At 40.5% G+C, this 27,006-nt stretch overlaps 1 protein-coding gene across 21 annotated transcripts in view; it reads left to right on the forward strand.

The window, feature by feature from the left end:
- Window positions 1-27,006, forward strand: part of CFAP20DC (CFAP20 domain containing) — a 230,910-nt gene that overhangs the window by 166,377 nt on the left and 37,527 nt on the right. For 8 of the 21 annotated variants that reach the window (XM_053219154.1, XM_053219157.1, XM_053219153.1 and 5 more), the window contains 4 exons: window positions 5,060-5,104; window positions 6,315-6,518; window positions 17,359-17,420; window positions 23,975-24,580. In XM_053219154.1, coding sequence (XP_053075129.1) covers window positions 5,060-5,104; window positions 6,315-6,518; window positions 17,359-17,420; window positions 23,975-24,224 — 561 coding nt within the window. In that variant the 3' untranslated portion in view covers window positions 24,225-24,580. Of the gene's footprint in view, window positions 1-3,779; window positions 3,839-5,055; window positions 5,105-6,314; window positions 6,519-17,358; window positions 17,421-23,974; window positions 24,586-27,006 lie in introns of those variants that run through there. The other 13 variants (XM_053219150.1, XM_015065269.3, XM_027039112.2 and 10 more) reach the window with 11 other exon arrangements.

Below are 27,006 nucleotides of genomic sequence, written 5' to 3' on the forward strand. Positions count from 1 at the left end.
GTATGTCTATGTGTGTGTGTATGTGTGTGTATCACATCTTCTTTATCCATTTGTCTTTCAGTGGACACTTGGGCTGCTTCCATAATTTGACTATTGTAAATAATGCTACAGTAAACATAGGGGTGCATATATCTTTTCCAATTTGTATTTTTGATAAACATTAAAAAATTTCAAATTAGTGTTTTTGTTTTCTTTAGTAAGAAAATGGTATGACAATTCCTTAAAAATAAAAAATAGATGGGGCACCTGGGTGGCTCAGTTGGTTAAGCGTCCGACTTCAGCCCAGGTCATGATCTCACGGCTGGTGAGTTCGAGCCCCGCGTCAGGCTCTGTGCTGACAGCTCGGAGCTTGGAGCCTGCTTCGGATTCTGTGTCTCCCTCTCTCTCTGCCCCTCCCTAGCTCTCTCTCTCTCTCTCTCTCTCTGTCAAAAATAAATAAACTTTAAAAATAATAATAATGACTAAATAATAGAGATATCATATAATCCAATAAGAATATGTCCTTTGATAGAATCATAGACTTTTTTTTTATTTTTTTAATGTTTATTTTTGAGACAGGGAGAGACAGCATGAACGGGGGAGGGTCAGAGAGAGAGGGAGACACAGAATTTGAAACAGGCTCCAGGCTCTGAGCTGTCAGCACAGAGCCCGACGCGGGGCTCAAACTCACGGACCGCGAGATCATGACCTGAGCTGAAGTCGGATGCTTAACCGACTGAGCCACCCAGGCGCCTCTAGAATCATAGACTTTTAATAAACTTGGGTAGGGCAGTGGAAGCCATTTGGTCATAAAAGGTTTAGATTAAATTCTAGGCATTTCCATCCTTGTTCTTTTGGAACTCAATTTCCAATTTCATTTCTGAAACAGTATGTCTAAGTATTTCTAGTGTATTTAATGCTTTTTATGAACATAAGCTCGATACTTCTAGCTTGCCGTATGTTTTCCTGCCTGATGGTTAGAATATGCTGCCGTATCACCCTTCTTATCCTTTGAGGTCCAGCTTAGAGACCATCTCCTCCATGAAGCTTGACCAATCCTACAAGAAGTGACTTCTCTCTTTTCTGAAATGCCAGACTGGTGTAACTCCTTTCCTCACATTGCCTTTCACATTATATTCTGCTCTAACAGGCACAGTCCCTTTGTAGTAGTAGTTTTTGTATCTTGGTGTAGCTTAAAAGAATACAAAGAGCCAGGGATAGTTTGGTAGACCTTTCATTAAGAGTTTTTTACAACATGATGTTCCGTATGCTGTGGGTTCAGGCACTGTTACAATGCAAACCTGATTCAGAAAGAGAGTCTTGGAGATTTTATCGGTTCCAGAATGAGAATAACGGCCCAATTTTCTCCCAATTTTATTACTCTCCCATCCATATAGAATGGAATGAGTTTCTTCACCTGATCTTATTAACCCAGGGCCGTGTCTCATTTTGGCTCTACACCACCATTGTGAACTTAGCCTTAGAACTTAGAACAGTTCAGTAAAATGAGCTCTTATCTGAGGCTCACAACATTCTATAGGCACGTGTTTGATCAATTAAGCTCTTCTGCCTTACTAGCTTGAGAAGAGAGATTAGGTGAAGGGCATCAAGTTATAAGCTTATTTTTGTTGTGTTTTATTATTTTGCTGGAATTATCAATTTTCCTTTTAATCATGATTAAGACTCTGATTAATACTACATTCAGGTGTATGCTACCTTATTTTATGTTCATTTTTTTCTAGCTCTTGATTTCCTTACTAGATTCTAAGGGGCCACATCTCATTTGTCTTTGTGGCTTCACTGTGTTAGCCTTCTAAAAATGTCTGAAGGAAGATCAATGAAAATGAGTAGCTTGAATGGCTTCACGAGGGAAAGACTTGCCTGGGAATCTGAGCACAGCAGAATTGTATATAGCCTTGAGCCCATTACCTCCTTCCTGAAACAAATCTGACTGATATATCAATGTCCCCCTTCTTTCCTCCAAGGATATTTTGAGGCAAAATTGGGTTATACATAACATCTTGAGCCTTTCAGAGATAGAATTAGATAAGGCACTTGCCTCTCAAGCGTTGTATAATTTAGTTAGATAGTGTCTTGTGCTTGAGTCCCCTTTCATGTGAAGACTTTATTGCAAGACTTCTTTCAAAAAAAAATATATATATATATGAATAAATGATTCAGCCTTTCTGATAATTTTGAAATGGTTTAAGAGATTACAAATCAAGAATGTATCAGGAGACTAAATTAATTACCTGTCTCTGCCACCAGTTGCTCTATTCATGACCCTGGAGAACGTCACTTCTTTCTCTGCTCATCTTTGGCTGCCTTTTCCAGGGTGTTGTCAGAACACGTTTTACTATTGTATGAAATAAAATCATGGAAATTCAGAGTGCATAGCATCAACAGTTCCTGGCCCACAATAGGGTCTCAGTATTTGTAGAGTAAATGAATGAATGAATCAATTGGTCCATTTCCACCACTGCAGATTACTGCAATATTCCCAGCAGGTGTCATTTCCCCAGCCTCTGCTTTAGTACTTCCGGTGGTAGAGAGAGCTCACTCCCTCTGAAGGCCACTCATTCCCTTTGTCAACAAATTTAATTACTATCCAGTGTCATCTTGGACCCCTGTGAGGTGTCTTCCAATTCTGCTGGGCAGTTAGTCATTGCTGTACTGCATTCCTCAAGCTTCTTAGTCATATCTCTGTTGTAGTATTGATCCCGGTACATATAATACCCTGATTTATAATGCCTGTTATGTCTCCCGTTTCTCATCTATGAGCTCCATGAGGACAGAGGTGTGTCTTATTTTCTTTATACTCCCAGCTCCTGGCATAGTACAGAATAGATGAACTCCCACTGGGTGGAGGGGGGAGAGGAAAGAACAGTAATAACAGGAAGCATATGTATTGATTGCCAACTCTGTGGTCCTCAAGAAGGAGGTACTCACCCAAGATGTACACCAAAAATGATCCATTGGGATCATTGAAGGAGAAAATTTTTGAGCTATTTCCATTTTTGTTAAGCTCCACCATTTTATATATGTTTTATACTATGCATACTAGTTTAATATAGCTATACATGTGGCAGACAGTCTCTCCTATGCTGTCCTGCCCACCACTCCCTGTGGTATATTCAATAAACTCCTATCTCTTTAAAAAACTACATACATACATATATATATATTATATATATATATATGTACACACATTGTTTAATTTATAAATAATCATATATTAGAAGGTACATACTCAAACATTTTTTCATAGAGGTACAAAGCCTAAGTTTGGGGGCCCTTAGTGTAGCTGTTTGTCAGATACTACGCTAAGCATTTTACATACATTACTTCATTCAGCCCACTGAAAATCACATGAGGTATACATGAGGTATATATGAGGTATGCATGAGGTATCCATTTTACAGATGAAGAAACTGAGGAAGGGAGAGGTTAGGTAATTTGCCCAGTCACATCAAGCTGCTAACCAATGGAACTAGGGCCCAGACTCAGATCTGTCAGGCTTAACCACTGCCCATTGTCTCTTGGTTTTCTGCCCTAATACCTATGGTTGTACCTGAGGCACAGTACGGGTTTGTGGATTAAATAAATAAAAGGAATGGATGAATTAATCACACTGAGTACATATTAAAGCTTTCTCAAGAAAGATGAAAACAGAATTTACTTTCTCACTGTAAAAGTGTGTGTTAGCAATGACAAGCCACTTAACATGCTTAGGTGACACATTAGAATCTTTCATTCCATTTTTGTTTTCCTTTTTTCTTTTTTTTCCTTTTTTTTGACAGAAAAACTGAAGCAAAGCGCAGCAAGTCGCAGTGTTCACTGTTGAGCCCACAGTCAAGCTGTGAGTCTAGTTTTCACATCTGAGTACTGAACTACCTTGTTTTTATTGAGATATAATTCATATACCATAAAAGTCAGCCTCCTAAAGAGTACAGTTCAGTTTTTAGCATATTCACGAGATTCTGTAACCATGTAATTTTAGAACATTTGCATCCCCCACAAAAGACACTGTATACCCATTGGCAGTCGCTCCCCATTCCAGACCTCTCAGCCCTGGGCAACAGCCCATCTGCTTTCTGTCTCTATGGATAGGCCTGTTCTGAACATCTCATACAAATGGAATCATACAATCTGTGACCTTTTGTCTGCAGTTTCTTTCACTTAGCAGAATATTTTCAGGGTTCATCCATGTTGTAGCACATGTCAGTATTTCATGACCCTTCATGGGTAAATTACATTCCATTGTGTGGATAAGCAAAACTCTACTCAACAGGTGATGGACATTTGGTTGTTTCCACTTTTTGGCTATTATGAATAGTGCTGCTGTGAGCTTTGGTGTTCAAGTTTTTGTATGAACATCTGTTTTCATTTCTCTTGTGTATGTACCCAGGAGTGAATTACTGGGCCATGTGGCCCATGTTTAACATTTTGAGGAACCACCTAACTGTTTTCCAAAGTGGTGGCATCATTTTACATTCCCACCGGCAACTCGTGAGGATTCCAATTTCTTTGCATCCTCACCAACACTTGTTACTGTCCAACTGTGTATAATGACAGCCCTAATGGGTATGAATGGTGTTTCATTGCGGTGCTGATTTGTATTTCTCTAATGACAGTGATGCTGAGCATCTTTTCTTATGTTTATTGTTCCCCCAACTATTTCTTCTACATTTAAATTATTTCTGTTTCTCTTTTGTTTTAGTATTTTTCATTAGAAAAAACACTCATTAGATACTCATTAGAGTATAAATTTTTTTCTTCTTGTGATACCTGTTTTGTCTCAAGAACTCTCAAAACATATTAAATACTCATGGAATCTCCTATTAGAGATTGCATGGTCTCTCAGGGTGCCAGGCTGCTGCAGCCACAAATTATAAAAATTTAAACGAGTTTCCACTAGCAACTTTCCAGAAAATGTCTACATCACATTATTAGATCACAAGCTTCCATAATCCCCTAGTTATGATAATGACAGTACTTTATTTAAAACTTTTTAATGTCGTAGAAACACAAGAATTTTTTAAATTATATTTCCTTAATTTTTTACGTCCCTATGAGGCAGAAAAGAAGAGAAGACAGTAGCTGTCTCAAAGAGTCCTCCGAGAAAGTAAGTATAGAGGTTTGAGTATCTAAAAAATTCTAGTGTGTCATGAAACCTTTTTGAGCACAACCAGTGTTTGCAGATGGGCAAGAAAATTCCAAGATTGTTTTTAAGTTATATGGCAGTCCTGGATGTAAATCAGTACTCACAAGTGATGCTAACATTTTAGCGATGTTAAAATTAACCTTTGCCATCAAACTTGGTTTTAGACCATAGAGAAAGAAAGGTTTTTGAAAATTCCATATGACAGTTTCTTCCCTGTACGTTGAAAGAATATTTCCATTAGCCTCTAAAGATTTGTAGTAGTATTCTTGGGGAGAAATATACCGGACAGATTACATGCGTATATATATACGCATGTAATCTGTATCACATATATATAGTATTATATATATGTATATATATATATAGTAAAGTCCAGTTCAGTGTGTTTGTTATAGCTATGAGGTCTTTATGGCTTTCAGAACTTACTGTTCCCATCTTAAGATTATATTTAATTTGGTGGCTTTTATTAGCATCAGTCATTCTCAATCTTACTGAAAGTTGAATGTATTTGGTCATAATGTTTACAGTGATGAAATTCATCAGTATTCTTGTAAACTGGATCTTCACCTGGAAAGTGATTTTTCTTTTTAAAAAAAAACTTTTTGAATTTTTTTGTAGTCAAACACTGGTCAAGCGCCAGACATGAGAAATACAACGAATGTAAGGCAATGGTGTTTGCCTTTGTAGAGCCTGTAGACCACCTGTGAATCCCATAAATGATTGCATAACTGCAATTGTGATAAATGCTAAAAAATGAGCACCTTATGATTCCATGAGAGCACTTACTGTGGAGGGGCTGACCCAGTTTGTGTTTGTCCTAAAAGGCTTCCCTGGAAGATGACACAATTTGGGACCCAAAGGACACCTAGGAGTTAGCCAGTACGTGGGCCACACAGGCTAGCATGTGCATAGGCACTAAGGCAGACATGAGTTTGATGCTCTTGAGGACTTTAATGAAAGACAGTGTGGCTGATGTGCTGGGAGCAAACAAACAAAGTGAGGCAGGTGGGGTAGGCATTGTATAAGGGCACTTTAAGGGTCAGGGCATCAGTCAGTGGAGAGCCCTTGAAAGGGATTAAGGCTGTAGAGTAACATCTGTTGGTAGTGAATAGAATAAATTAAGAATGGCCAAGTAACCCTTTGCTCTGTCCCTTTCTTCTCTCTTGGTCAGGAATATGACTGGAGGAACTATCAGCCCAGCCAGATGAGTGAATCTGAGTTGCAAATGCTGGCCAGCCTGCGGCGGCAACAGAATGAAGAACTGGAGGATATGGGGGCTTCCCATGGCCTGAGTGCTTCCCAGGTGGACAACTGTAATGTCAGCATTAGCACCAGCAGTGACGACACAACTACCTGGAACTCCTGCCTGCCACCTGTGAGTCTAGGGGTTTGCATCTTTGTTTATTGCCTTAATGGCAAGCAAGCTTCTTTCTAACAACGCCCAGCCTTGCCTGGGAAAACTAGGGCCAGCATGAGAACACTCCCCATGAGAAATATTTAGAGCCCATTCAGGAGCACCTGGCTGACTCAGTCAGTAGAACATGCCATTCTCAATCTCGAGGTTGTAAGTTCAAGCCCCAGGTCAGATGTAGAGATTACTTAAAAATAAAAATTATTTTAAAAAAAAAAGAAAAATATTCGGAGCCCATTTTAGGTCTGTCTTTTCTTAAATTGTCTTACCTTCAGGTAATTGTATGGTGATATATACAAACATACATTGAAAGCAAAAAAGAGTAATTTTACTGTCAATTCTAGGTATCTCACTGTATCCCCAGCTCCTAGCACAAGCCCTGGCACACAGAAGAGGGTCGATATTTGTTAAATGAATGTTTATTAAGTAAATGAAAAAGAAGGATGTTTACTCCTCCCTGTGTCTAAGGGCCATGGTAGGCATTGCAGATGCTTCAGCAGCTTGTATTTTCCCGTACGTTTATACAGTTAAAGCCCTTTTAAACATGGCCCACCATCCTCACTATAGGCCAGCCAAGGAGCTGGATCAGGTCAGGGCCTTCCCATTCTTCAGGTGAAGAAACTAACCTATCCTGGGTCCAAGCTTCCACACCTGGTGAGTGGTGGAACCAGAGAAGAACCCAGTGTTTTGACTCCGTCCATTTTCCCCAATACTGTCCTCAAGGATCTTAAGGCTGAATTGGAAGGACAAAGCAGAAGCACTGACAGAACAGTCCTATACAGCTTTAAAAATGCCATAAGGCAGAATAATGAAATCAGTATTATTATAATAGTGGTAATTAGAGCTACCATTTCTTTAAGTACCTAGAGACATTTTAAGACCTCCATTGGCCCAAGGAAATTTACTTGTAGTTTACTTATATTTACATATAAGGTCACATTCAACGTCAGATCAAACATTAAAATACACTGTGATCCAACAATAAATACAACTTTTTTACTATACAGTTTTTGAAAGGGAATATAAAACTGAGTAACTGATTTATATTTATATAAAATTATATAAAGGTTGAGTTCAAGTGTAGTTGACAGTGGATAACATATGTTTTAAGTATTGAATTAAATATTCATTAATTTTGCGATTTTCCTTCCAAGAAATTTTTTTTCCCAAGTCTCCAGCATCTTTGTAGGTCTTAGAAATCTCAGATGCTCTGGCACTAGGCCTTACATGTGTTATCTAATCCATTCCTTACTGCTGTCCTGTGTGGTAAATGCTGTTGAGTTCCCATTTCCAGATGGGAAAATTGAGACTCTTGAGTGAAATGATTCAGCCTTAGCTTGGCAGGACTCCTGAGTCTGAGCTTCTAACCACCATGATAAAGTGACTTCTCAATGTGGGACTTAATTTGCCAAATAAGTGCTACATCCAGCAGAAGGTGAGATTTTTGCTCTGGAGAGTACTTAACAAGTCTTCATGGAGGACGAATTCAGATTGGCTCTAACAAGACGTGGGGGCAGGCTTCTCTTGCCTTAGTTATATTTTCATTAAACTGAATGATCGGGCCTGTGTAACTCCTCCAGCAGCCTTGGTGCCAAAGAGTATCTACCCCTCCCCCCACCCCAAAGAAAAATATTTCTGTGTGCTGGTTGGTTACTCAGAGTATCCTTGGAGCCAGAGCTAAGAACATAAGAATAAGTTGCAGGGGCTCCTAGGTGGCTCAGTCGGTTAAATGTCCAACTCTTTTTTTTTTTTTAATTTTTTTTTTAACGTTTATTTATTTTTGAGACAGAGAGAGACAGAGCATGAACGGGGGAGGGCAGAGAGAGAGGGAGACACAGAATCGGAAGCAGGCTCCAGGCTCTGAGCCATTAGCCCAGAGCCCGACGCGGGGCTCGAACTCACGGACCGTGAGATCGTGACCTGAGCTGAAGTCGGAGGCTTAACCGACTGAGCCACAGGCGCCCCAAAATGTCCAACTCTTAATCTCAGCTCAGGTCATGATCTCACAGTTCGTGGGATCAAGCCCCCCCTCATCAGGCTCTGTGCTGACAGCATGGAGCCTGCTTGGGATTCTCTCTCTCCCTCTCTCTCTGCCCCTCCCCAACTTGTGTGTGCACTTGCATGCACCCATGCTCTCTCTTTCTCTCTCAAAATAAATAAATAAACTTAAAAAAAAAAAAAGAAGTTGCAGACTTTTGCCAATAAAATTTAGAATGGAATTGAAATATGTCCTTTCTTATAAAATAATCCTTAGCAGTCATTTAAATGGAAAGTAAGAAAAAGAACAGTGGCCCCCTAAACAAGCTCTTTCTGTCGTGAAGTAACTTGGAGACCAGCATTACAAAGGGCAAACTGAGGAATGATTATTTATGGACTGAAAAGGCTGAGCTCTTGGTTGCCCTGGATACGGTGTTCTCATCCCTGTCCTGTTCTGGCAAGGACTGAAGTCCTCATGCACAACAACTGCTCCGCTCTAAAAGTGCGTGGCCAAAAATAACATCATTGGTAATGAACTTAATAACCCCTCCATTTGACCAAATGAGAAATTGAAAACAGTCTATTTTTTAGACAGAGAAAATAATTGAAAAGCCTACCCTTGGTATTCATAAGATATGTTTATTATTGCATCAAATTCAGCCTATTTCAATATTGGAACTATCACCAAATGGAAAATTGCATTTCTTAATGAACACTGCATCTTGTTGGTCATACAGTTTAAATAGAACAGTTTGCAAGAACCATTGTGGTCTGTCTGAGAGCTCATGCCTTTCCCTTTAGAAGTTGTACAGGGAGGGTGAAAAAGAAGAACAAACTCATAACTTGATCATGATGGTCTCCTGCTTTTTGTGTATCTCAATGGCGCCACCATCCACACTGGCACTCAAACCAGAAATGTGGAGGACACCTCCACTTCTCCCACCCCTTCATTTCCAAATCCCCTCACCACCTAACACCATAGCTTTGGCACTTTAATTTTCATCCACATTCCTTCCATAGTCTCCTGGTTACCTCTCTGCCTCCAGGCCAGGCACCACAGCCTGATGGTGAGGGGCCTCTGCTCTGAGAACAAATTGCCAGGGTTCAAATCCAAGCTGTGACCTTGTAAAGCACTTGGCACTGTATCTGAGGCATAATAAGCATTTGGTAAATTAAAGTTAGTTGTCATTATTATCTTTATTATTCACACTAGTGACCTTCCTAAAGCCCAGATCTAATCTTATCTCTTCCCTGCATAAAGCCTTTCCTAGCTTCCCATTGCCTCTTTGTTTAGGCAAAATACAAGACCCCCCATGATCTGAGACCTGCCCCACTCCCTGGGCTCATCTCTCACTGTTCCTCAGCTTTCGTTCCACACTTTTGGTCCAAGTTATAACTTCCAGAACACACTCTGCACACATCCTTGTACCTCATACCTGATTATCTCTTCAGACTTAGCTCTAAAGCCTGCTGTAGCTTCGTGAGGCCTCATTGTAAGAGACCTTCCTTTCTGCTACTAACAGACAGGAATATCTCCATTACACTCTTGTTCCCGAACCCAAGTTCACCTGCCCATCACCTAAAAGATCATTACTGGAGAGATGAGTTTGGATTGGAAAGGGTAGGGGCACCTGGGTGGCTCAGCTGGTTAAGCATTTGACTCTTGATCTCAGCTCAAGTCTTTGAGCCCGACATTGAGCCCATGTTGGGCCCTGCATTGGACGTGAAAGCCTACTTAAAAAAAAAAAAAAAAGGAAAGGAAAGGAAAGGAGTTTGAGCTTTATTCAGGAGGCCAGCAGGCAGACCCTTGGCCAAAGGGCAACTCCAAGGTTTCTGCATGGCCCAGGAGTTTTTAAAGGAGTTTAGGGTAGTTAATCAGCAGAGTGAGTGCGGTGGCCAGTAACATCTGTTGATCACACGCAGACTCGATGGTGCCAGCTACAGACATTCTCTCAGGGCTCAGGGGTTGTGTGAGGGGGTCCAGTTCTTGTTTCGTGATGCACAGAAGCACTGTTCTTTCCACAAAGGAGGGCAAGTTCTACAGCTACACAGAGGGAGGTCAGTAAAATCTTTTGTGTGACCTGAAAAAGAAAAACATTTTGCCAAAATTTGCTAGGCTAGTCGGAAAGCCAAGGTGACTTCAGACAGACTTGCTGGCCTCTGTGGTCTGGGAAAGTTCTGGTCCTTCACTCCTCAAGACCAATGGTCTGCAAATCTCAAAGAAAGTATGTTAGTTCTGTTACAGACCAGGGGCCTTCAGGCAGCAAGTAAGGAGTGTGTTAACTTGAAGCAGCCCTTAAGACCAGCTAGAGTGCTGTTATACTCTCACCTCAACCTAGCTTATCTGTCCCACATTAATTCATTCCACATACTTGTTTTTTGCTTTGGCTTTTGTTTTTGAGTGGTACAGTATGCTGTGAACTGTGCTGGGGATACAAATAAGGCTTGACCCAGCCTTGAGATGTTCACTGGGTTGGAAGGAGGTAGAGAGTAAACAGCTACCCGTAAGTCGGGGCAGTAGTGATAAGAGAATAAAGAGTTCTATAATAGATACAGAAGAGAGGCCCACATCAGAGGGAACAATTAATTCTACCTGTTTCACAGAGAAGACTACAGTTAAGCCAGAGTTGAAGAATGAGTGCACGCTCACCATGTGGAAAGAGGGGGAAAGGAATTCCGAGTTCTGAAAAGGAACAGAATTGCATCTATGGACGTGAGGGTGGAGTCTCTCCTTTAACAGGATAACCTCTTTGTTTCTCCGTCACCTTAAACAGAACTCTTTGCTTATCCCACCATCACTACCAACCCCTACCCAGCAGATACACAGAACTCCCCCATACTTTGGCTACACTGTGCAGCTTGCACAGATCATGCGATGCCCTTGTCCAGATCATGTCAATCATGTCATTGCTCATCATGCTTTTCCCTATGCCTGGAGACCCTCCACCCCTCTCCTCTACCTGGAGCACCCTTTGTCTTCCAAGGCCCAACTCAAACATAACTGCATCATGAAACCCTCTTTGACCCTCAACCACCCTGCACAGATTTATTTGCTTCCTTCTGTGGGTTCCCATTATCTTCAGGCTCGGTGTTAGCATTTACCACATCAGGGAACCATTGTTAGCAGTGTGCCCCAGGCCTGGTTGTGAGTTCTTGGAAGGCAGGACCGTGCTGAGCCCAGGGCCTGGCATGAGGTCACCTTCAATCACTGTTTGTTGGTCACAGATTGAATGAATAAACCAGAAGTATTAAAAGGTTCTCCTTTTTTACTCTACAATAGCATAATTTTCATCAAAATTCCAAAATAAACATCAACTTGGCTTGGCTTAAATAAACCCTGACCAATGCAGGTAATATTTTACATTCAAGTTTGATAAATGGATATTAAATACACAAAGGAAAGAAATCTCTCAGGGCTTGATGACCAATGGTTTAAAAAGGAGATTTAAGCAGGTCACATTCAATTTAGCATCTTTATGTAACTACTTCACACACTGCAGTCTGAAACCCAAAAGCCTATGCAAAGTAAAATGAAGAGTCTTTAGCAAAATCTATTGTGTTTACTACCAGTTTTGATTCCTCAGCTTTTCTCAGCATCTGTACAGTTCAGAGTAATATGTACTGTTTAAAAGGTGTTTAGACATAATAAATTAGTCATTTAAAAGTGTAATTAAATGTAACCATATTTCTCATAGCAAATTGGCTTTTGTAGGCATCTTTTGCTAAATAAATCAAGCCTACTGAGAAATCCATTGGCCTTTGACAGACGAATTTTTCAAAGTTTCTAACTTAGAACCAAATTCAATTAAAACAATACTTTACAACTTCTGTGGAAACCAGGCTACAAGTAATCAATTTTGGAGGGTTTCCGTTAGGAGTAGCTCTCATGAGATTTATTTAAAAACTTGGCTCTGGGAAGTCTTAGGAAGGGAGTTAGGAGTTGCTTATGATGGATTCTTAAATGAATTTTATTTTGGTGAGGGCTTTTGATTGACAATAGCATAAAACCGTGTCATAGGTAGGTGGGTATGTGTATGGTTTCTTTTTAAGGAAAAAGAGTAGCTATTAATGGTAGCAGCTTCTTGCCAAAAGAATGTAGACCCTACATCAGCCAACCTGAGCTCAGATCCCAGCTCTTCCATTTACTGGCACGATCGCCTGTAAACTTAGGAGTAGTAAAAGGGCTTCGTTTTATTGGTGTGGTGAGAACTGAATGGGTGTGGGGAATGCACATGCCCAGTGCCTAGCAGAGTACACGCACAGCTCTTATCTGCTGCTCCCCCAAAGTTATTCTCCTCAAAGGGCCACCTGAGTGATCAGAAAAGATTTCTAGGACATTTCCCTTTTTTGTGACCGCTGAGGGCTCTAAGGATAGGTAGAGGTTCTACTATGCTTGTTTGGATGTGAGCTTAACCACTGAAATCCAGACTTACCCCTCAGAGCTTTACAAGCAAACCCTTCCGTTATTTTATTATTTCATTCTTTCATTATTTCTCTGTCCTGCCTTTACCCTAGATTCAAGAAAAGCGTTCCTCATGTGCATGCTACCCTGTAGGCAGATACCCTAAAGCCATCATTCCTTCAAGTTAAGAATTCCCATAATCTAATATCAAGCACATAACTCTCCTCAGCTTGTTTAAAAAAAAAAAACAAACAAAAAAAAAACGCTCATCGCATGCATCCATCAACATGGCACATTGCAGAGCATACTATTTGGAGAAACCAGGCAAAATGCACTTAATAAAATTACAAGCATATGGTGAGGTTCTCAGACAAGTTATTTATGGTCTTGATTAACCTTGCAACATTTTTGCCATTTTCATAGGTTTTACATAACAACATGAAAATATTGTCTTTACCTTTTAACATGGCAGGATTATGTTATCTCCTGTTCTTTTATTTAGCCTTCTCTTCTCTCCCTCACCCCAGAATTTCTAGCAGCTTGATCATGGGGAAGCAAAGCTTCTTGTGCTCGTGGCAAATTTTAGGAATTTGGGTTTTCCTGACACTAGTGCATAGCAACAGCGCCACCAAAAGGACCAGGGCCTGCGTTTCTAGGATCTGTTCCATTTCTTTGCTCATCAGCATATCAGCGTTTTACGTAATGATTGCTCGCTGCTTCGTGTCCAATATATAATATATTGGCATTTCAGGTTCTTTATACTTAATAGCTCTTAATTTGTTCTGATCTACACATTCATTAACTTCTCAATTCTCTTTGGGTGTAATGAGTTTTCTTTTAATTCTCCTGAACTAAAAAAGGTAAGGAGTTGGTTGTGCTAAGCTGCAGATAAATCTGATGAGCAGATGTTCTTATTCCACTATAGAAATGATATATGAAAACTGATATTGGAGTCAGTGTAACACTGAAATTTGTGAGGAGTTCTGTGTTTAGTGACTATGAAAGTCACCCCGTGAAATAAACTGCCCTCGTTCTCAGAGTGTTATCTATTATATCTTATGTTTGTCCCAAATTTAACAATATGGCAAAACTTACTGTCTTTAATTTTATTTTTTTATTATTTTTTAATGCTTATTTTATTTTTCGGGGGGGGGAGGGGCAGAGAGAGAGAGGGAGACACAGAATCCGAAGCACGCACCAGGCTCCAAGCTATCAGCACAGAGCCTGACACGGAGCTCGAACCCATGAACCATGAGTTCATGACCTAAGTCAGACGCTTAGCCAACTGAGCCACCCACCCAGGCATCCCTGTTTTCTTTAATTTTAAACATAAAGTGACATTTCATTAGGAAAGAAATCACATGAGTTTTATTTACGGTGAGGAAGTAGTCTTAGACGTCAGATAATTATCTCAGACCACTTTTTTTCTTCCTGCCATAAGGTGAACTGAGTTTTTCATATTTGTTTTCAACAACTTTGGTATTCACCACTGTAGGTGAACCTGTGAGCTGGAGTAAGCACTACAACCTAATGGTTAAAAGGGTAAACTGTGCTAAACTGGGTTCACATTCTCACTCCACTATTTCCTAGCTGGCATGACTGGAAATCCAGTGCCTGAATTTCCTCTTCTTTTGGATAGTCATTAATCCTGTCTGTTTCATAGAATTGCTGCAAGGAACAGAGTATGTGCTCAGTGAATATCAGCTAGTGCTGTTCTTATTGTCATAGTTATTGGTAGGTATTGGTTGCTATTCTTTTGCTGCTTCTTATGGTGTTAATAGCCTGAATATGGCTGAATTCCAAAGCCAAAAAACCAATTTTATTTTTTTAACCTGTGCTTTCATAGAATATTACCTACCTAGAAATAGTGCAAATAGGTTTACTGCTGCATATGTATCGAAACATACCTATTTCCATTTGTGGATGGAGACATGTGGCTTCAGACAGCCCATCACACTTCCCCCATCCCCACCCCATCACATTCAGAGAGCTTTTAGAAACCATTAGGCACTTTCTCATTCATTCTGATTTGGATCTAGGAAAACAAAAAGACCTCACGCTAGTGAAAGCGCTGCCCTTTCAAAGCATCAAAGCAAAGTTAAGGGAATTGAAATATCTTGGAGGGGCTTTTTAGCTGCATCATTGCCATGATCCCTTCCAGTCCCTGAGTCTGATCATGCAATAGGGAGACATGTACAGAGAAAGGAAATTGAGGCCACCTGGTTTTGGGACCCACCCCAAAACAAAACATGCTTCCTTCCCAGACGGAGTCACTAGCGTTGGGGGTGTAGAAGTCAGTTCATAGCAGTTATGTGTGTAAGTCAGAATGCTCTGCCATGATATGCCATCACTAAATTGAAGTTGGTTATTGACTAAAATATCTAGGGGTGACAACTTGGTAATTCGCTTTCAATACTAAAAGTTAAATTAAGGAATCAGGTATTCAGACCGAGTTCCATCACCCTACAATTATTTTAACTGAATTTTTTTCCTTTACCTTTCTGTCCATTCCCATCAGCAATCTTTACTACTTCAAAATATTTCCACTGGTTATTTTGTTTGTTTGTTTTCTAACACTGAGAAACCACTATTCATGGGAATCTTTTGTTGACTGTGTTCTTTTTCACTCCTTGTATCACTGGATCAGTTTTTTTATATAGACAGGAGCAGATGTGGAAAGGGTCAGTCTGTGTAGTCTTAAGTGAGAGCTAAGTCACAAACAAGATAGGATTCTGTAGCCATTTCTATTCTCCAGAGGGTGGAGTAAGTCATTTGGAATAAGGGGGTTGGAGACAGGTGTAAATAGAATTAATGGTATAAAATTGAGAAGATGGAAATTTGCTGAATATCAGCACTGTGGTACTTAAAGAGTTATGGAAAGGCCTCTGGAAGTGAATCAGGGGAGGCCCATTCACTGGAGGCCGAGTACAGCTGAAATACTGGACGAATACCAATGAACAGATTATCAAGAGTATTTCTGCAACCATGTGAGATGCTCTAGAGAACCCGTTAGACCCTTTGCTTGCTAATTCCTTTCTCTGCTGTGAAATAATAAAGCCTAAATCATAAAACTAAATTTCACTTGCAAATTGCTGGAAGTCTTATTTCTCCAGTGAGATCAAATGTGTCTTATGACATGTTTTTCCTTCCACTGTTTTCCCAGCTGTTGTTTCTTATTACTGAGATGGTGATGCATTGATATCGGTTCAATTACCAAAGTATCTGAGTGCATTTAAATTCATGGTGCATCACAGAGAGTCAGGCTAAGTGACTGTGATTATCAGACAGGGTGTTTGATTTAAATTAAAGGAACACTTCCAAGAGATTATTTATAGAGGGAGACAGTTTACTCCAAAGAATTCCCATGACCCACATCTTTAATATTTTAGGACCCGTTAAAATAAGAAGTATGTGGAAAATAAGGAATATGTGCTCTGTATGTACAGGCACCATTGCCGTACCGTTTCCCTCAGTTGGAGTCAGCCCTGTGGGGCCACATTATGGGTGAAAAAGGCTTAACACCAACGCTGTTGGGTAAGGAAGTAATGGAGATCCTCTAAATGCAATTCAAAAATATATACCAAATTCCAGCTTGTAATAAAATGAGAATGTTAAAAAATGTTTTTTGTATTAGAATTACATGGTTGTTAACCACATGAGAAAAATACTGCAAGCTGATGTTCAAAAAGAGATATAGTGGAATTGTCTCCCTTTATAGAACCAAGGAAAAACATCAAATTCCATTGGAGGCAAAAGTTTAAGGCTTATTTGGGGATGTGGTAGTTTAGTGGTGCTTTGAAATAGTAACTTAAATGTTTTTTGTGGAGGGAAAAGTTGAGATTTCATATTTTTCTTAGGTATTGGCACCGTTTTGTTTTTTGGGGGTTTTTTTTCCACTTTACTGATTAGTGCTTGAGGTTTTATTATGCACTTGGGGAAAATGACCACCTTGACCTAAGATTTACATGTGTAATTCCATTAGTGAACATTCAGGCTATCCTTGCAAACTTGCTAACATTGAGATATAAATATATATTCCCTATCTCTGGGTCTCTGAGTTATTGCTGATACTTACTGTGCAACATTAGCTCCATGAAATATCTTCTATTTTACTGTAGCTGGAAATATCAATGAATGTTAACAGCGTAAAAATTCCACAGGGAGGAAGATTCCACGTGTGAATTTTACACCATAGAAGCGATCTAGTGCAGTGACTGGCCATTAAAATAACATGTGTTTTTCTCATGTGTACCACTGTGTTATTTGCTGGATCTTCCAAAACAGCCTTTGAGTCTTCTGTAAAATAAACAGCCCCTCCTTGCAGATCGTCCCTCAGGAAAAAATGACAGCACTGAGAGTGCATGTGAAAGTATATGTAAAGAACACAACACTGATTAGCACCTCACAAATGTTTTTCTTTTACAGCCCGTCAACCAGGGTCATCATTATCAGCAAGAAATGAATCCACCTTCTCCTTCTAATCCCCGGTAAGAATCATTAATAAGCTAAGTGTCCTTTAAAAAAAATTCCTTAAAAGATTGTGCAGGGTGCCTGTGTGGCTCAGTCAGTTCGGCATCCAACTTCAGCTCAGGTCATGATCTCACAGCTCATGGATTCAAGCCCCACATCAGACTCTGTGCTGATAGGTCAGAGCCTGGAGCCTGCTTCAAATTATGGGTCTCCCTCTCTCTCTGCCCCTCCCCTGCTTGTTCTCTCTCTCTCTCTCAAAAATAAGTAAACACTAAAAAAATGTTTTTTAAAGATTGTGCATTTTTCTTGTTTTCCCAAAATTGTTTTCCAAAACTTCCAAAGAACTTCCAAATTTCTTTTCCTTAGGAGTCTAAGTTCAATCTACTTTTTGTTATTGAGAATGTGGTGTGATGATTAACAGTCTACCTGGGTTTAAGTGATACCTCTGTCTTTTACTAGCTGTAAGATTTTTGAGCAAGCCATTTAACTCAAGGTCACCCAGGCATAATAATTACCCCATACTCTTGGGATAATCATATGAACGAATACATGAAAAATTCATAGCACAGTTTTCGGCACACAGTGAACTCTCTTTAAGTGTTAATTTATTTCATATTATTCTATTTGCATAGATACTTGATTTTAATTGGTATGTAATGTTTAGTACATTTTAGGCATGAATTTTTTTGTATTATCTGGTCCCTTTAAATTTATCAAGATAGCTTATATCAGTTCAAAGGCCATTCTCTTGTTTTCAAATTTCAAAAGCTAATAATCTCAAAACTATTTCATTATTTCAAAAATGTCATTGACATTATGCATCATTTGTCAATATAGAAAAACCTCATTATTGGGGCGTCTGGTATCTCCGTTGGTTGAGCGTCCAATTCTTGAGCTCCACTTACGTCATGATCTCATGGTTGGTGGGATCAAGCCCCATGGCAGATTCTGAGGTGATATCGTTGAGCCTACTTGGTATCCTCTCTGTCTCCCTCTCTCTCTCTCTGCCCCTCTTCCCTGCTCATGCTCACACATGCACATCTCTCTCTCTTTCTCTCTCTCTCTTTCTCAAAACCTATTATTTTAGGCTCACTAAAGCAAGCAAATCTGAATTTGTGTTTTGAAATATATGTAGTATTAAGTGATTTTCTGAACTAAAAAAAAATTATCAGTACAAATCCTTATCACTTTATCACTATTTATTAAATATTAGGGATTTATTGAAAGTCAGTCTATCTTGAGCTCTACCCCCAGGATCTTGGTTATTATAACGAATCTCATTATCAAGCCCTCTCACCTATACTGTAAGAGGTTCCATCGCCATGGAATGGACCAAAACACCAGTGATAGTACGGTAGCTCTGGCTCTAAAGTGTAAAGTTTATTTCAGAGTATCTGAATTAAGACTCATTGGTTGAACATATCAAAAACAACTTAGCTAGTATTAAAAGAGAGACAGACAAAGACAGAGAAAGGGAGGATTTTTCAAGTAAGAATACAGGGCTGTCTCCTGGAACCCAAGGGCAGCCAGGCCTCAGGACGGGTATGGTGCTGGAACACTGAGAGGCAGCCAGGCATTTCCTCACTCCATCTCTGCTTGCTTCTTCCTGTCTGTTCCATTCTGGTCTCAAAGCACCAGCTTTCTCTGTTTCCAGTCACATAGGGCTGTCTGACAGCTCTTGAGTTTATGTATTACAGTTCAAAGTACAGTTCAAAGTGCATGCCCAGCCTGACAATTCCAACTTTCCAGGAGAGAGAATGTGATTGGCCTAGCTTGGGCCAAGTATCCACTGTTGGTCCAATCAGCAATGAACAGCCAACCAAGCCATGTAAAATTGACAGGAGACCACCTACATGGTTTATAGGACTTTTAATGGGGCCCAGAATATTATGACATAGGCAGAGTAAATGTTCTTCATTAGTAATCACTTCTCAGTGTTGCTGGTCTATACACATGATCTGGTCATTCTCTCATGTTATCTAGTAGGGGGAATTGCCACTATCATAAGTAGATATAATACAGAGTTCAAAATTGAGGTCGTAATTTCAGTGTATATAAAAAGATGTTTTAACATTCTGAAAATCAGTTGGCTCTTGACATGTAAAATGTGTCTCTTACAATCCTTCAGCTCATAAACATTTTATCTGTGTATGAGTAAACTTTTAAGGTAACTGGAAATACAATGTCAATCCAAATTATAAGTAGTCAGAATTTATAAATCTGAACAAATGAAAAGTGAGACTAAGGTGTGTTAGAAAGTGGAGGCTTTTGTTTCCATAAAAGGAGAAGGAGGACCTAACTCTCATCCTAAATCTGCTATTAACCCAGCATATGATCTCAGACAAGCCTCCCAACCCGCTCAGACCTCACCAATAATATGAACATGTATTTAAAAGAAAGGATTTGAGTTACATGCTCTCTTAGGTCACTTCCAGGTTCCTGATTCTGTGGCTTTGATGAGATTCATTATAGACTTTACGTAAGAAACCCAGTTCTACCATCAGAGGGACACTGCCCTATATAGAAAATACATCTTATAATGTTGGATTAATTAGTGTTTAGATGTAGTAATGTATAACCTTAAACATCTCTTTTAATATTTGATTCCCAAAGATATAATATAGGAAAATTCACCAACCTAACATATAGCATATTTTATTTAGCCAATTACATGTTCATTCATTTAGGGAAAATTAATTTACATTTTTACATAATAAAATAAAAAGCCAAAATCCAAAGCAAAAAGTAAAATGCTGCCAACCCCATTTGCCAGCAGGTTATCCAACAGTTTTCTAGAAAATTATTGTTTAGTTGTTCAAAAAACTTGCAGATTACATGGTTTGGCTCTTGGCTCCATAAATCCATCAGCTTGGAAGAATTGGCAGAAAGACATTATTGGACCATAAATAAAGACAATGATAAAATTATAAGGTCAGCATAGATGATCATATAAAAATGGGATAAATTGAATCCTGTAATACATGTAATTTAACTTAAAATAGAAAACTATGATTCTTTTAAGGTTTGTATTTGCTACATTTCTTACAAATAGATCTCACACCTAGACCCTAAACACAAAACTTTAAAATTAAACTTTAAATTTAAATGGTACTGATAAATGAAGATGGAAAAAAAATGTAAGAAATGAAAAGACAAGTTTCCAAGTCTGCCCCTTGGATGAACAAGCATCTAACCTGAATCCCATATTGAAAGTTCTGCCTGCAAAGCCTCTAAACAACACACAAGAGGCAAGTAGTCTCTTCATTTCCTGAATTAAGTGCAGTTGTGGTCAGAGTAATGCAAACATGATGGGGAAGGGGACATATATGGATGCAGGTGCATCGAGAGAGCATGTGGGTGCCCTGTGGGACGGGAAGTGGCCACACCAGCTTCAGTGACCTGTCTGCAGCTACTCCAGAGACCTAAGAACCTAAGATTTGTACCCACATTCATTCTCATACCCATACTCGTACCCACGCACAAACATATATTTAGAGAGTCAGTTTCCAATTAGCTTAATTAATGTAACAGAACGATCAATATCTCCAAAGTCTTTCATTTACATTTTGCTCTGGGAAGATTCTTATCTCTGCAACATAACTACCTTCTTAGTTTTATGTGCTTCTGATTAAGGTTAAAGATAGCATGCAGTCCACAAAGCAGACAAATTTGGGTTTTGAAGAGTTGACTCTAGGATGCCAATAGCTAAAACACTACATATATTCATAGATTGTTTTCCTCAGAGTATAAGAATCTACTTGCACTCACAGGGCAATGCTTGACATTGGATGGAGTGGGGATACAATGGTAATCATTTCCTGAGAAATTCACAGTCTAGGAATTGAAATACACATGGTTCACCTCATCCTATCCCCTTGTGTCTAGATTTTCCTAAAGGCAGCATCTCAGATTCTGGGGCCCTCGCCCCCAGTGTCCACCCACACTGCCGTTTGAGACCGTGACAGCCTCTATGACAAGGTGTAGACACAGCTAACATAATCCAATACAGTTTAGAGGCGTGTTGGGTAGGAGGAAACAATTTCACAGTTCATTCATGTTGAGAAATGTTTCCTAGCATGTAAACTTACCTGCTACCAAACGAATGCTGTTTGCAGCCTTAAGTCATTTATTGTAAAATGCCATCTATTGGTTTGTGGGGTTTACAGCTGTCCCTCAGGCACATCCATTTATGTGTTTATGTAGATTCTTCAGAACAGTTTGAGATATTTTTGTTCAGAAATGGGTTTTATAAAATAAGCTGTGATTATATTCTGGTTGTCTGTTCATGTGGATGGAGTCGATAACCAGTCTTTCATTTCAAATGATGATTATACTTGGTATGTTTACAACTCATTGGAAAATTAGGGGGAGGAGGGAAGGTAGTCAAAGGCTCTGTAAGGTTCTCAATGTTTATAGAAATAAACAGTTTAGAAGACAATTCCTGAATGCCCAAACCGTAATGAATGGCATGGTTTTCTGAAGTGTTTGCTTTATGATTTATCGCCTATCTGTAGTTTTTTTTTTTTTTTAATGTCACTGCCGATTGTGTTAAGGCTTGAATCCTTTGCAGCTTTGCCACATGTTTGTGTAATATAAACATACTTATAACTATAATTAGATGATAAAGCCCTGCGGACTTTGACAAATGATTAATAACCACTGACCGCAGTTCACGCTGGCTCAGCCAGCCTGACTGAGGCAAGCTGGCCTGTCATCGTAACCTACAAGTACTACTCTGGACCGATCGCAGTGGCTTCATTTTTCTTTTCTCTCCAGTTGTCAGGACTCACGTCTGATATGCTGCTCTGTTGCTTAAGCCTTTTTTCCCCACCAACACAAAAGAGAGAAAATGTATAAATAAATAAAATTAAATACAGAACTTGCATGCCATGTTTCTCCTCAAATGATTAAGTTTGAATCATTTTAAAACAAGTAAGTCGGATTTTTAGCAAATGTTTCTCCTTCAGACCAAAGCATAACAAAGGATTTCCTGATTAGCTGTGCAGTTTCTCTAAACTAGTTGTGTTAACCGTTGTTTTCGATTATCTGCATTTTTGCATTACATCTTAAGAATCCGTGGATAAAACCAAAGGCACCAGTTTTTAGTTGCATCCTTTCTCTTGTTAGCTTCAGAAAACCTGTCCATATCAGCGACTCTCATTTCATACCCCCATCCCCAGAAATTCACACCTGCTCATCTGAGGACAGAGATTCTGGGTCCTCAGAGCCCCCAGACTGGTTGAAGCTCCTTGACCGTCATTGCTGTTGGAGCTCCAAATTCCCTGAGGGCAGGATGGCATCATGTTCTCTCTCCTGGTGCTGTTCAGCCGGACTGGCTTGGGTAGGAGCTCCATCAGGATTTGAGCTGAGGGAAGCAGAGTAGAAGTATGCCCAGATAACACTGAGAAATGAAAATCTTCATCCTGAATGTTAACAAGTTAAATGTCAAATTTTTTCCCTACATCTTGGCAAGAATTACCCTTTCCTCTCCTGAAAATAGGATGACAGTGGTATTACTTTATTCATAAGCAGGATAACACTGTGTTTTTAGGAGAGGTTCTTGTTTGGATAGAGTTTAAATCTAATTTCCATGCGTGTTCCACTCCCTGCTGACCAGAGATCCCTAGACACTGATAACCATTAGAAAGGCCCTAATCTTTAATATGTGGTATGCTAGGTATTATTTATACAAGCTATTTAATAATAGCTTCCAATGCCTTCCATATTCTAATGACTCTGAAAGTTATATGTCCAGCCCTGACCCTCCCGTGAATTCCAGATTCATCTATCCAAGCTGCCAACTTGACAGATATCCACTTGGATCTCTAGCACATACCTCGAATCCAAGCATTGGTTTTCTCTCCCTCTACACATCTTTTTTTTTCTTCCCCATCTCAGAAAATGCACCATCATCCCCCTTTTACTCAAGGCAGAAACCAAGAGTACTTCCTGCTTCCTCACCCTGACCCACTCCATGTCCTTCCCCAGCAGGTTTCCTGGTGATCCCTCCAACGAAGTGACACCAGATTCAGCCGCTCTCTCCACTGCTGCAATCCCAGCCCCCATTGCCCTCACCCCTTACCTGGACAAATGCCATGGCTTCCCACCTGCTTTCTGTGCTCCTTCAGCGCCTACACTCTGTCCCCACTCAGCAGCCAGAATAGTGGCATCACATCTAAACTTGAGCCAAGCATGGCCTCATGCAAAACCTCCCAAACATTGCCCACTGCTCTTAGGATCAGATCGTGCTCCCCACCCTCAGTGCCACCACCCAGACCATGTCTCATACCCCTGTGAACCGTGTTCACTGTGTATCAAACACCATGGCCATGTCCCTTTTTCCTGGACACTCCAGGCTTGCTTCCACTTGAAGAGATTTGCATGAGATGGCCCCTCTGCTTGGAGTTCCCTTACGCTAGAAAAGACCCTAGATAGCATCTTCCTTCTGTCATTCAGGGCTCCATCTAAATGCCGTCACCTCAGAGAGGTCCTTCCTTAGCAGCCAACCTAAAATAGCCCCTGTCCTGTCAGCCTCATGACATCATCTATTTTGTTTTTGTTTTTACCACAGTGCTCCTCACCACCTGGTATCTTCTTGCTTGTTTGCCTGTTGTCTACACACACACACACACCCCTCCAGAATACACTGGAATGTAAACTGCTTGGGTCTGGGGACTTTATCTCTCCTGCTCACTATATCCCTGGCTCGTCAAACAGTGCCAAGCACAGAGGAGACACTCAAGAAATATGTATTGAATCTCACAAGAATGAATTTCCCCATCTCCCTACCCCAGCTGCCTCACCATGGATTGAACTACTAGCTGGAACCCAGAAAGAAATACCTACATACTTTCCTCCCTTGAGGGCCAGTGGGACCTGGCCCTGTTCCTACATGTAGCAGATGAAATCTCATGAAATTATTTTAGATGAGCCCTTAGAAGATAGCCACAATCTAAAGTCTCCAATAAAGTATCATTTTAAACCTTTCAACAGAGACAGTTTTCTGAAATTGAACTCCTGTGTTTTTTTCTGTATTCTTATTGGAAATTGCTCATCTGTATTTGCCTACACAAATACAGATTTTGTGGAGCCAGGTGCCACTTGCCAGAAATGTGCTTGGGTTGCCCCTGCTGCAGAAGATGTGCCTAATCCTCACCAGGCTAACTGAATCTAGACACGTATGTGGAAAAGAAGCAAAAAGGTACATAGAGAAACAGACAGAGGACTTGAGCTTATGGAGCTTGTGCCCTTTAAATTCAAGGGACTGCTGCCCTTCCGGCTCCCCAAGAGGTTTTCAGTCCACTGGTTGAAGTTTTACAACAGACTTTAAAAACACATGATACAGGGGCACTTGGGTGGCTCAGTCAGTTCAGCAACTGACTTCGGCTCAGGTCATGATCTCACAGGTTTGTGAGTTCAAGCCCCGCATCAGGCTCTGTGCTGACAGCTCAGAGCCTGGAGTCTGCTTCAGATTCTGTGTCTCCATCTCTCTCTGCCCCTCCTCTACTCTTGCTGTCTCTCAATCTCTCTCTCTCTCTCTCAAAAATAAATAAAAATTAAAAAAAAAAAAAAACCACATGATACAAAGAGACCCAGCTGGGCCCCTGCCCTCCTTGGTCTACAGCAAAGGCCCAGCTCAGAGTGGCCCTACCCTGGAGAACAGTCCAGCTAAAGGCACTGATAGTAAGCCAAATCCCTTGAGAATCATCTTGCTCCTTGCCTTTGACCTCTCTGCCCCTAGCACCACTCCTAGGCACAACTTCGGGGATACCCTTCCCGTTGGGTTCCAGCAGTTCTCTAACAGAGCTGGGCAGCTGGTGGTCCACTGCCCCATCACTTCTCCTTCCTCCTCCCTTGGCACATGCCCAACCCACTTTGAGTCCGGCTCTGACCATTATCATCCCACCAGGGCCTGTTAGCTCAGATTGCACACCTGCTCCCATCACCCTGTCCCAGGCCCTAACTGGCTGGCACGCCTGCACACCTGAACAATACTTCTCTTTCTTCACTTGGCTCTGCTTGCTCATTCTGGCCCTGCCTGCCTGGGCATCTGCCGACCCCATTCTTCAGTTTCTCAGTTGAAATGTCTGCCTGCTCTCAGACCAGATCTCTCTTGGGCCCACGGGACTTGGCATTTCAACCTGAGTTCACTTGTACTCCATGAGAGAATCTTAAGCCATGAGGGCTGGGGAAATACTCATCAGCATTTTAGTAATTGTCGTATTTTGCAAAATTGCAAACTCAAGAAACCCATTTCCGTAAGAGTCTAGAACAACAGATTGCATCTTCTACCCCTCACCTCTCCAAATTAATCCTGAAGTGATGGATCCCTGAAGACTCTTAGCATTTTTAACTAGTGGAATGAAGAACTCCTGTGGTCACCCAGGCCTCCCCAGTCACTGTTATCCATCCGGATGATGAACTCAGATTACCTTTGGCCCAGGGTCCAATGTAAAGAAGGTAATTACCAAAGCAATTATTTACCATTCTAACATGTTACCGTTTCAACTTTTAATTAAAAGATTCAGCTTTTCCTTCTAGAGTAATGAGCACCTTTAAAAAGTCGAAGTACTAATTCCAGTTTATAACATTCACCTCTCTTTTGTCCGAGGGGGAAGGGAGGGGATTGTAGGCTGAGGTCCAGGGTAATGACGTGAACCGAAGAAATGGAAGACCGTCATTATGGTTAAATGGCCATAGCCCGTCACATCCATAGACTCACTGTCTCATCATTCATCTTGCAACCCAGTGCAGAATACTCTCCTTGTTATTTAAACAAGGAACCCTACTACAGTAGGAGAGGACTGAAAGCATGCGCAGTTCAGACCTTCAGCAACATTCACGTGCACCTACTATGTGCACAGTGCCTTGGAGAGGCGATTTTCTCGTGCCCTCCATGAAGTCATGGCCCCCCAGCGCTGCATGTCCTCGAGGAGGGGTGTGAATGTTTTATGTGTGGGGGTGAGCCCCTAGCCTGTCACAGAGAAGTCACAGCTCTTCCAAACCTGCACCTACTCACAAACTGTTTTTGTTGGCAGTGGGTTCTATTTCTTCCCAGTAATTACTTTGTTTCACTTGTTAATGAAAAACATTACACTTTGAAATTGATTAATGTTAAAACACACACATTTTCACTCTAACAATATATTGTTTACCCGAGTTTACAGCTTCATATTTTGCTGTTCATTACCACATAAAAACTCACTCAGTATGATAAATACCACATGAGTCAAACGTCCGTCCCGTTCAAAATGACTTAAAGGAGAAAAGGCAAACAACGTTCAGCTGATTTGATTGAATTAACACTAACATTATTGTTCTATTGACTCTTTCTTGTCCATTGATTTTTAAAAGCCTTTCGCTCCCTTGCCATCCATTAAGACAAATCAGATGCAATTTGGTAGTCAGGACAAGAAAGTGCTGTTGGGTGTTGGATGAAAACGCATGGAAACAAAATTATGTCTGTGCTGAAACAGAACCTATTAGAAGGCTACTGCTCATATTTTGCTGTAAACATCTTCCTTGCTTTTTGACTTTTGAGGTTAACAGTAGTGACCTTTGTTTTAGTGTGTGAATGCTTGTATCAGTAACAAGTGAAGCCGA

This window comes from Acinonyx jubatus, chromosome A2 (genome assembly GCF_027475565.1).
Source record: "Acinonyx jubatus isolate Ajub_Pintada_27869175 chromosome A2, VMU_Ajub_asm_v1.0, whole genome shotgun sequence".
Lineage (NCBI taxonomy): Eukaryota > Metazoa > Chordata > Mammalia > Carnivora > Felidae > Acinonyx > Acinonyx jubatus.